General features: G+C 34.4%; 1 protein-coding gene across 2 annotated transcripts in view; it reads right to left on the bottom strand.

Annotated features, from left to right (window-relative positions):
* Positions 1–8,081: 8,081 nt before the first annotated feature.
* Positions 8,082–12,436, bottom strand: part of LOC148943604 (venom protease-like) — a 66,239-nt gene continuing 61,884 nt past the window's right edge. For both annotated transcript variants that reach the window (XM_089101885.1, XM_089101884.1), the window contains exon 8: positions 8,082–8,252. In XM_089101885.1, coding sequence (XP_088958011.1) covers positions 8,097–8,252 — 156 coding nt within the window. In that variant the 3' untranslated portion in view covers positions 8,082–8,096. The remainder of the gene's footprint in view (positions 8,253–12,436) is intronic.

Here is a 12,436-nt window from a genome sequence, read left to right on the forward strand (position 1 = left end):
ATTTTGTTGAACGTAGTTGAAAGTTTTGGAGATTAAATCTTTGAGGATGAAAACCCCCTCCCTCCCCCAACACCCATAGGTCAAGGATTGTAAGCTATTCCCTGAGGACATAAATGTTTTTTTAAGGTTTTTTAAGGTTTTAAGTTTTTTTTTTAGTTTTTTTTTTTTTATAAAACGCGTTGTCACAGAAACTTCAAAAAGGGCTCATTCGATTGTAAATTCAAAGGGCTAGTGCCTTCTTTAATATTCGAAAGTGATTGGAGGGCAACTAACCCCCTCACACGACCTCAGAGTCCTCAGGACAAGGGTTGTAAGTTATGCCCTTGGGCCATATAAGGTTTTTATAGAAAGCGTTGAAGTAGAAACTTAAAAAAAGGGGTCATTTGATCTGAAATTGAAAGGACTAGTGCCCTTTTTAATAGTCGAAAGTGATTGGAGAGCAACTAACCTCCCCTCCCCCTCTCACGCCCACCATTTCCCCAAACACATCCAGTCAAAATTTTGAGACAGGCATTTTGTTCAACGTAGTTGACAGATCTGCAAATTATGTTTTTGAGGAGGGTGCTTCCTCACAGCCCTCAGGGCACGGGTTGTAAGTTATGCCCTGGGGGCATATAAAGTTCTTATTAAAAGTGTTGTCGTAGAAACTTTAAAAAGGGCTCATTCGATTCAAAATTCTAAGGGCTAGTGCCCTTTCTAATAGTCGGAAGGGATTGGAGGGTAACTAACCCCCTCTCACGCCCACCATTTCCCCAAACACATCTAATCAAAATTTTGGAAAAACTTATTTTGTGGAAATTTTTTTTAATTAATAAACTAAAAAGCCAAATAGTTCTTTCTAAAACCCTTTACAAGTCCATATTAATATCGTTAAAATTGTATGTACCATTTTCTTATACAAATTGAAATAGAATTTGAATGAAAAATTTTAACTTAGAATGTCCAGTAAAAAAGCAAACACAGCTTATGGTAATTTCAGGGTTGCCAACGAGGTTACGGTCGTACCATTTTTGGTACGTTTTCCATAAAAAGGTATGTTTGACGTTACGCTCCTAAAGACGTTAGATTTTGTTACGTTTTTGAATTTATGTTACAATTATGTTACACTTTTGAATGATGAGTAAGTTTCACATTTTCTGAGTGATCTTTTTTTTTCCTCCGTGAAAGAAATCTGCTGTTTCCATTTTAATTACACTGACATGAGTACACGTGGCGGTAATTTAATCTTATCACAAATTCATTCAGTTATTAGGATGAGAAAATACCCGCTTCGCTTACTCGCATAGGAAGTTAAGATAACATTCTCTCTCATGGGCATAAGATTATCATTTGCTTAGTGACAAGTGACAGCAGTCAGTTAGTCACCTCACCAACTTTCAATTTCATCAGTTGAGTTTGAATCTTGTTCTGTCAACAGTCATACTGAAATTATATGGGGAAGGAGCTAGCTGACGTCAGGAAGGAAAATTTATATTAAAAACAGGTAAATAATAATAGAAGCTATCTTCTTTATAGTTTCTTTTTAAATATGTGATTATAAGATGATATATGTATTATTATTTGGGTAACAACCTCACCCCGTCCCCTATTTTATTGGTTGGACAAAATATCATGTTATATACAAAACTTACTCTTTTTATATGGGATAATGAATAGCTTATATTGACAAAATATGTGAAACTGTAAAAATGAGCCATTTTTTGGTTATAACCAAGGCTATGTCCAAGCATTGAGGAGGGGGGTTGGCTAGTTGAGCAGGAACTTTCGATTTTATAGTAGACTGTCCATGTATCATGGTCACTTTTTTTACATTCTACCCCCTTCCCCATCTGAGGTCCCATATATAATTGTTAAAACATAAAATCGCGAAGAAAGCAAGAAACGAAGATACTGAGGACGCTTGACCGTCCTCAGTGCAGAATAAAACTTATAAAAATATAAAAAACCAAACCTTTAAATAAAAACATAAAACTAAAATTTGACGACCCTTTCTCAGTAACGGTGAAAGGGTAACTGAATAAAAAACACAAGTCTAAATGGCATTTCACAATTTCGTTTTATGTAAAGCAATCCTAATCGCTTTCCAGTTAGATTACTATCAGAGATTCTATTTGATTGCACAATATAATTTTGTGGATGCAGTGGCGGATCCAGGGGGCGAGGGGGCACCCCTCCCCCTAACGTAGTCTAAAGTAGTGTAATTTACTTAATTAACTCAAGTTTGAGGTTAATTCAACTTGCTCCTAACACAAGCTTATCGGATCAACCTATTTTGCACCACCACCCCCCTATTTTTTTTATCGGATTTTGATTAAAAGGTCAGTTCAGCTAGGAGTATTTCCCCAACGTCTTAAATTGTCGCGTGTGATAGCTTTCTTTAAAGAAGGTGACCGTGAGGATCCTGGGAACTAAAAGCCGATCTCTCTTTTTTCAGTGTTCTCTAAGATCTTTGAAAAGCCAATGCTCAAACGTCTGGTGAGATTTCTTGAAGCAAAGTTTTTTTTCCATCAACATCAGTTTAGGTTTCACGCAAAGTATTCTACAGAACATGCTTGTAATAAACTTCTTCAGTTTATACGACGATATCTAGATCCTAATCTTATTCCTGCAGCCATTTTTCTTGATGTAAAGAAAGCCTTCGACAGCTTTACACACAAGATCCTCATTGGTAAACTTTCTCATCATGGTGTGCGTGGGGAAGCATTGTCTTGGTTCTCTTCATACCTTCCAGACAGATATATCGCCATGGAAGATACAGACAAGAAAGTTAGAATTGAATACCAAGTACTCCAAGGTTCTATTCTTGGGCCAACCCTCTTCCTGATCTATGTGAGCGACCTCTACCGACTTCTTAACACCCCAATTACCAATGTTTGCTGTGGATTGTGTCACAAATGTTACTCTCAGACTATGTCGACGTCTACATCTGATAGTCAAGAAGAACAGGTAGCATTTACAGATGGCACTACTCTAGGTGCTGCAGCTCCGGATGAGTCATCCCTTATTCCAAAGCTTCAAAGAATGACTGAAAAGATACTCAATTGGTTTGACATAAATCAACTAGCTTTAAATGTAAAAAATTCGTACCTTCTTATTTTTTGCCGTACAGGTGTGAGCTGCCCCACAATTAGTGAGCTTCCTACACCAAGAGGCTCCATGAGTCGCCCCCCCAGATCGATATGTAATATTCCTGGGAATTCTTTCGGATGAAAATTTTTCGTTTAAGTGGCACGTTCAAGTAATAAGAGTGAAAATTTCCCGTGGACTTGGTATCATCCGTAAATTAAAGCAGTTATTTCCTTTTCCTAAGCTCTCCACCCTTAGGGGTGGAGAGCTTAGGAATAAATTAAAATATTTCTCTGTGTAGTATAAAAATATTAATTTTCATGCTTACTAGCACAGAGGTGGAAAGGCAAGGTGAGCCATCATGAGCCTCACCAGGAAATTTCTTTGGAGGGGAGGGGGGGATGTGCAAACGCTACTAGGAAATTGGTTTTCAGCAATTTTAAATAGCAATATTTCTCTTTTTCTATCAATTTGAAATATTTCAATGTATTTAAGCATATATATGTAATATATTAATACCGATAAGAGAAGCTATCAAAACACAAGTTATGCTACTAAACTGTTAGCAGCTTTTGGAAGTCTGTCAAATTTTGCAACTGGCAGCTTTGGAATTTCGTCCATACCTGCTCTTCCATCACTTGTAGGTAATTACAAAATGTCATGGAATCGATGATATCAGGAAATGTCACGGAGTTTAAATTTAATTTTTCTTTGGCTATTTTGTAATTTCTTAAATGTCTCAAGATATAAGCGATTTCAATTCGAGGGGGAGAAGTGTCCTGTTATGAAAGAGGTATATTTTGCATGGTCAATATAAATTTAAAACGTGATGTCTATTCAAGCAGGGTGATATCTGAGTATCTCTTTTTCTTATGTAGCCTATTCTAAGGCTTAAGAAATTGTATAAAGACAAGTCTACTTATCTGACACAATCTTGGGAAGCAATAAATCTCTCAGTAATATCGGTTTGAGTCTGATTTTTTTTTAAATCTAAGTTTTGGATAAACTGGATTAAGATTAAATGCATAATGATGCATGATTGTTAAATATAATGTTGAATTAATGGATTGATTCCTTTTCCAAGAATCCTCGCCGTTTAAAATTTGCTGAGCTGTGTTTTATTTTGCATGCAAAGTTACTTGCTCTTTTTTCTGTTTTTCTAGATGTATTTAAAAATAAATTTATTCTTAAGAAATGTGTCCTAATTTATATTCCCGTGCTCCCTACCCACGATTGTTATTATGGTGTCTGCTCCCCCCCCCCACCAGGAAAATTTTCTGCGGGTGGCCTTAATATCTACATATAATTTATTAACTGGTTTCGTCAAGTAAGCTCTGGTAATTTAAGTTTGTTCTTTGACCATTTTTCAAAACTCACTGTTAGCGTTATGGTACTTTAGGCATTAACCCGATATAAATTAAATTAATCTGATAGAAAAAAAAAATCCAAAAAGGAGAAAATTCTAAATTTTCCAAAGAAAACTGAAGAGCTACAGTGAAACATTGACAAGCAGAAATCAGCACAAATAATAATCAAAATTTAAAACGGATAGAAATCACTATGAAGGAATAAATGAGACTCGCAGAAAATAAATGAGACGAACAGAAATTACAATGAATAATTCAGTCAAACTTAAAACGAACAGAAATTGCTACTAACAGGGCAGCCTGACTTCCCCTAAGCTTTCTAAAGGCCAGAGTGTCATGTACGTTTTACTGATTACAATTTTATTTCGAGCAGTGTGTTTTTATTTGTCATAATACCAAAAACAACACAACAACGAATATTTATGTGTCAAGGCTGATCAAGGTTCACAAATAAAGCGCAAACGATACTCTAGCCTTTAAAAGCCTTATGTTATTTAAACATATTTCTTTTTGTGGTAACAATCATTTGCATTAAATTTGACCTGTCAATTCATTGCAATTCCTGTTTGTCTTGGATATCATTAGTTGTTGATAGCGTTTTAAGTTAGTACTGTTTTTATTTATTTCTGCTCGTTTTTGGTTTGAGGCAGCTCTTTATTTTTCTTTGAAAAACTTCTTTTTTTATTTAGTTCAATATTCCCCATGAGACTGATTTCAATGTAACCATACCTCTAATTTTTGGTCCAGAATAAATGGATTTAGCTAGTTTCAATTACTGTTTCAATCTCAGGATTTTTCTTGTTAAATTTTCAATAAAAATCAATGACTACTGCTTTCAAACTTTCATTTATATTTGGAGGCGAAATGGCTTTTTGTTAGATTATTGAACAAAGTTTGGCAAATGTTCTTTTTTCAGTCTTGGACTATCCTGATTTTTATTTATTTTTTTATTTTTTTCAATTTAGGCTATAATATTTTCAAAGTTATCAAAAACTACTTGGGCCTTATAGATACATTTGCTCGTCCAATAGTCCAAATGTTGAATTCCATTTTGTAAAGTTGTGGTTAGCTACTTATTGAGGCCCTGTATTTATTTTTAGTGTTTAATTAAATTTTATAATAAGTGCAATCTAAATTATTATTATCAATTTCGTTTTACAAAGTTACAAGATTTTTACAAATTAAAGTAAAAGTCAGGAAATTTCGCTTTCATTTTGTTAGGGATTAAATAAAATAAACAAGTTTTTTTCAAATGGAAGTAAAGAGCTTCTTTAAAAATAACCCCTGAATCACAAAGGCCGTTTAATTAGAATAGATAGCTCTTTTTAAAGTATTAAGAAAAATTTAGCGTACAAAGAGAGGCATTGACGAGATGGGGATCCCCCTCATTTACGTAATAATTTCTGTTAGTTTTAAGTTTTAATGTTGCTCCTTACTTTCAGTTGAAAAAAACTTGTTTTTTTATTAAATTTCTGATCTTTTTTAAATAGTGCTGGGAAATACAGCGCCTCCTTCATGGAAAATCTCCTTCTCCTACGAAATTTTCCTCCATTGAGAGATGACCCCAAGTAAAAAACAAACAAACAAACATGAACCTATGATCTTTCTTCTGGCAAAAAATACAAAATTCCACGTTGGTGCTTATATGAGCTTGACACCTCTACAGTAGAGTTTTTTGATACGCTAAATCTGGAGGTTTGATTTTCATTCAGAATCTACAACTCTTAAGGGGTGTTTCCCCCTTTTTTTGAAAATAAGGCAAATTTTCTCGGGCTCGTAACTTTTGATGGGTAAGGCTAAACTTGATGAAATTTATATATTTGAATTTAGCATAAGAATTCAATTCTTTTTATGTATTTATTGGTATCAAAATTTCTTTTTTTTACAGTTTTGGTTACTATTGGGCCGGGTCGCTCCTTACTTACAGTTTGTTACCACAAACTGTTTGTTGATCAGCTTTAAGCTTTCTAGGATATGAGAAGTGGAAGAGCCATTTCTATGCACTTGCGTATGAAACTGTCATCTAGACTCTAAAATGTTCAAAATATTTCCCGTGACATCAAAAAAAAGATGCTAGAATGCATTATGTTCACTATCAAACAGTTCGTGGTAACGAACTGTAAGTAAGGAGCGACCCGGCTCAATGGTAACCGAAACTCTAAAAAACGGAATTTTTATACCAATAGATACATCAAAAGAATCAGATTTTAATGCTAATTTCAAATATATAAGTTTCATCAAGTTTGATCTTACCCATCAAAAGTTACGTGCCTGAGAAAATTTGGCTGATTTTACACCATCATATTCAGCGTATCAAAGAACCCTACTGTAGAGTTTTCAAGCTCTTATCTACAAAAATGTGGAATTTTGCATTTTTTGCCAGAAGAAAGATCACGGATGCGTGTTTATTTGTTTTTTTGTTGTTGTTTTTTTCCAGGGGTGATCGTATCGACCCAGTGATCCTAGAATATTGTGGGAGGGCTCATTGGAACGGAATTTAAAAGTTATAGTGCCCTTTTTAAGTGACCGAAAAAACGGAGGGCAACTAGGACCCCTTCCACGGTAATTTTTTTCCCAAAGTCACCCGATCAAAATTTTGATAGCCATTTGGTTCAGCATGGTCAAAAATATGATAAAAATGTCTTTTAGGATGACTTGATCCCCCGAAGTCCCCGGGGGGAGGGCTGAAAGTTATGAACTTTACTCAATGTTAACATATAGTATTGGTTTTTGGGAAGTATACAGACGTTTTCAGGGGGTATTTTTTCTGGTAGGTGGGAGGATGGTTCGGGGGTTGTATGGGAGGATATTTTCATTAAGGAAGTTTTCATGGGGGAAGGGACATTGCTATGAAGGGGGCGCCGGATTTCCCAGCATTATTAAAGAAAAAGATCAGAAATTAAATAAATAAAAAAAACTAGTTTTTCAACTGACTTGAACTGTTCAACTGATTGTGATTAAGGGGTCATTTTTAAAGAATTGGAAAAAATTCGAACTTTAGCTTAATGAGAAGGGTATTGACAAGGGGGTGAACCCCCTAATATACGTGTTAAAAATCTATGAACATATAAGTTCGTTACGCGAGTTAATTCGTAATTTATGTATATTTATTACTAATAAAAACCTTTGTAAACAAAATTAAACAAGTTTCGAGAAAGCCATTTAACCAATTTTGTTTTAATTATTCATGTACGGCGAGCCAAAGTCAAAACCTGCATTAATTCAAAAACGTTAAAAAATTAAATAAAAAAAACAAGTTTTTTCAACTGAAAGTAAGGAACGACGTTAAAACATAAAACGAACAGAAATTATTCCGTATATGAAGGGGGCTGTCCCCTCCTCAACGCCTCGCTCGTTACGCTAAAGTTTGACTTTCTCACAACTCTATTTTTTAAAACAATAAAACAACTTTAGTGTAGAGAGCGGGGCGTTGAGGAGGGGACAACCCCCTTCATATACGGAATAATTTCTGTTCGTTTTAAGTTTTAACGTCGTTCCTTACTTTCACTTGAAAAAACTTGTTTTTTTTTATTTAATTTTATTAAGAATTTATAGTAATGCTGAGCTATACAGCTCTTAAAAGTGCATTTTAAAACGGCGGAACTGCATTGTTTCTTTTAACTATTATAGAAAATCAACTCTAGAGAATTATAGAAAAATATTTTAATCAAGATTGTTAGTAATCCAATCTACAAATTTTCCAACACGAGTGTAAATTCCCGGAAAATCTTTTTCACCACAACGGTAACCAAAAGAGACAACACCAATTTGGTAATACGAATCCCCACGTGGAAACATTAGTGGTCCTCCAGAATCACCCTGAAAGAAAAACAAAGGCTTAGTAAATCCAAATCTTTGGCTTGCTTCAAACAAAATCACAGGTGTTTGACTTGTTTAATTTCAAAGTATATATAATTTAAGTTAAAATTTAAAATGTAAAAAAATTTGGCGCTCTTTTTATGCTAAAGTATATTCTAAGTAAGGCAGAAGTCGAGTGGAACAGAGGGACGAGCCAAATTACGAAAAACTAAGCAAGAAAAAAGGGTTTTAATTTTATTAAAGCAGTGACTTAATAAGAACAAAATAAACACTTAATTAAAAAAAACGATCCGAATATTTCGGCCCCACGTCTGGGAGCCTTTCTCAACGGGAAAAAGAAGAGAAAAACAAAAAAAAATGCTCTTTAAAAAATAATATACATCGAAATACAACAAAACTAAAACTCGAAGAGAGAGAGAAAACAAAAGGAAATAAAAGAAATATAAATAAATAAGCAGGAATTAAACTCATATCTTAAATAACACCTCCATTCACTGACAAAGACGTATGTCTTTAAGGGTGCTATTCGTCTCCTCACAAATTAATGTGAATATACCAACAAATGAAGAATATATTTATACTTGAGCAAAACAATAAAGGTCACCTAACCCCCGGCCCATAAACCTTAATTAAATCTCACAAGTTCATCAACCAATCTATGAATTATAAACTGAATGGATTCTTTTTGGTTGCAAGCCTAGCTGCAGTTCGTTTACTTTTCCCAGCATTTAAAGCGTTCTGACCTTTGTTCGTAAGGTCATCATTCGTTTCAGAACAATTATTAAAATCAGTACTGATTGAATATTTTACCTGCTTTTTAATTAAACTATTATAAATTTAATTGATCCTAAATTCCCCTTCATCTCTACTGATACTAATACCCCCATAGATTATCTTTTTTATTTCTATAATTTCTCTGAAACTTTGTATAAGTCCTACAGACGTATCTACCATTTTTGTCTGATCAAATAAAATATTGTCATGAGGAAAATTATATACATGTTCTGCAACAGCTGACTCAAACGTTTCCGGTATTTTTTATGATGTTTTAGAGAGCAATCTATGGCATTCTTGTGTTGCTGTAGCCTACTTTCCAAAATCTGCTGTGTTCTTCCCACATACAATTTACCACAAGAGCATGGAATTTTGTATATATTCTTTTCTTAATTTTTGTGACAATATTGGGATATAAGGCAAAGTTATGTAATTTGTTTTTTGATTTGACCCATCTTCTTCTAATATTTCAGGTTCCAGTAACTCTTTTCCTTTTTTCAATTTATTGAGAAATCATATTTTCCGGATAGCCATTACCTACTAGAATATCCTTAATAAAAATCAGTTTATTACTCATATATTCTGGTGATGCTAATTTTAATACCCAATCAACTAAAGAAATAACCACACCCCTTTTTACTTGGATCGGATGATTTGATGCGAAAGACATATAACGATTGTTATTATTCGGTTTACGGTAAATTGAACACGCTAGTTCATTGTTTTTTATATGGATTAAAATATCTAGAAACGGCAACTTATTCTCTGTTTCTTTTTCAATTGCAAAAATTTTCAATCAATATATATTATTTTTTAAAGAACGTTTTTTTTCTCTTCTATTTTTTCCGTTGAGAAAGGCTCCCGGACGTAGGGCCGAAATATTCGGAGTGTTTTTTTTTTTAATTAAGTTTTTATTTTGTTGTTATTTATTCACTGCTTTAACAAAATTAAAATCCATTTTTCTTGCTTAATTTTTCGTAAATGGAAAAGCAGTGTGGTCTAAGAAATTATTTACGACGAACCAAATTCCCCCCTGGGACGGTTATTTTTAAGCAAATTAGGACCAAAAGTCATTCTAATGGAAACTATGGTTACAAGATAGTCAATGCCCTCTTCTAAACAAAACACTATTATAACAAAGTTTTTACTTTATAATATGCTGAAAATTTAGGCTATACTCGTTTTTCTCGGTCGTTTCCACTTTAGTCTCGCTTTGTTCACTATTCTTGGTTTTAGTTTAAACCTATTATTTTTTTTTTAATTTTGTTAACTAATAGTAACTCTTCCCGTGCTCCCGTATTTTAATTTTAAAAAGACTTTGTTATTTGATGTTGCCTTACCTAAATTATTGGTAAATTTATTTACAAAAGCTTTCTTCGGTTTCGTAATTCGAAGGCGGAGTTAAACATACCACAAAGTTCTGATAAAAACGTTTCTTAGACGAACAACTCCTTTCCAGGGTTGCCACCGCCATGGATTAATCAAAGAAAACATGTATTTTTCAACCCCTGCCATGTATTTTGGAAACGCCATGGATTTCCATGGATTTTCCAATAAAAAACATGGGTTTTTCAATAAAACATGAATTTGGATTTTGACAAATTATGATATGGATTTCTTTAAGGTTCGTGTTAGTGCTTATGCTATGCAAATTTGCGTCTTTATTTTTATTTGAAGTTCACGAATAAACTATTCCTGATTGGGATTGGAATACTGATTATAGAATGAAGAATGCGTATATAATTTTTTTTTGTATTTTCTAAATGTCGTGCATCGATTTTGTTCTGTTCAAGGCACAAAATTCGTCAGATTTTTATTCTTGCGCACTTACTTCTATCACCATAGAGGGAAATCCCAACAGTTTTCGATTCCTGTCACCTAGCGACAGAACGCCATTTATCTCCATGTTGAAAAACAGTAGAGTCGGGGCGCAAATCGGAATCCCGCTCTTTCAGAATAAAAATTAAATAACCGTAACAGAAGTAGAAAATTCGAGCGCATCTTATCAGGTTAGACCCTCCACGTTTCTTCATGGAAATATTTTCTTCCGTCCGAATCACCTATCTTTTCGTACGAAAAAATCAGCCGGAAGAGAACGGACGCGAGGGTCTAGACTGACTTGAGACCAGCATTGCGCTTACGGCAGTTTCCTACTTCTTTTACGGTTACTTATTTCCGGTCAGAACCTAGCTTTACTCTTGGTTCACACAGATGCAATCTTACGGTTTTTGCATTTACTCACGGTTTCTCCCTAATGACGGAATATTCTACATTTTACTGGTTTGCGAGATACGTTGAAATATTCCAGCGCATTCGACGAACTATCACATGGCAAAAAAAATGCAAACCGTGCTCTTTCACGTTGCATCTATATGAATGAAGTTCTATGTCATCGAAAAGCCGTACCTGCAGGCGACGCGAGCGGCAAATTTTTTCGTACCTTTGGCAACAGTGCTTGCCATGGATTTTATTCTTCGGCTGATGGAAACCCTGCGGGCGGGCTGCCATGGACAAGCCATGAATTTTTTTCTTACGCTTGCCATGGATTTTTTTCTTGAGATGGTGGCAGCCCTGCTCTACTCACATGGCCAGATCAAGCCAGTTTCTGTTTTGTGGTACACGGAGTTAGACGGGTTGACACTATCAAAAACAATTTTTTTTTATTGAACTCTACGTATTGAAGGCATGTTTATAATGATTTTATAGTTGCAAGGTAATTATTTGTAGTTTAAGTGGATTATTCCCATATCCATATTTAATGCGGTCAAAGCAGGTGATTCGCCGAATAAGTAACTATCCACTTTCTGGGAAGGTACCCAGAAAATTCCTCATTCCAACCAAAATTTATTTTTTGTGACTAAGAATGTGTTCACCAATTTTTGGCTGCTACGGTAGGGTATTTGACTTGACTACAGTAAAGTCAGCCATAGTTTATTTCAAAATATATGGGCAGATTGGAGATAAAATTAACATATTGAAATTTCTAGCAAAGCATTTTCTTTTAGCTATAAAGAGAATGAGATTTATTATCTAATTCATTATTTAGAGGCTCGCTTAAGCAGCGAGTCCCCCTGATTTTTTATTTTTTTTATTTTCCAAATTTAAAGATAATATATTCATTGATTCCATGATATTTTGCAATTACGTACGGGTGACTTAAGAGCAGGTATGGACGAAGCTCCAAAGGCGCCAGTAGCAGAATTCGACAGAATTCCAAAAACTGCTGAAATCATAGCAGCTAAACTTGTGTTTTGATAGCTTTTCTTTGAGTAAAAGGTATTTTTATACGTAAAATTGACATGTAGCATTGCTACTTGGTTACCAAATTTTTTCATGGCAATGTAAGCGGTCAGAATAGACTGTCGCCATGCGCGCAATTCTTTGTTCTCGAATTGCACTCTTTGAGTAAA

This window comes from Artemia sp. Qi Xiang Cuo, chromosome 15, assembly GCF_049724085.1.
Source record: "Artemia sp. Qi Xiang Cuo chromosome 15, ASM4972408v1, whole genome shotgun sequence".
NCBI classification, from domain to species: Eukaryota; Metazoa; Arthropoda; class Branchiopoda; order Anostraca; family Artemiidae; genus Artemia; species Artemia sp. Qi Xiang Cuo.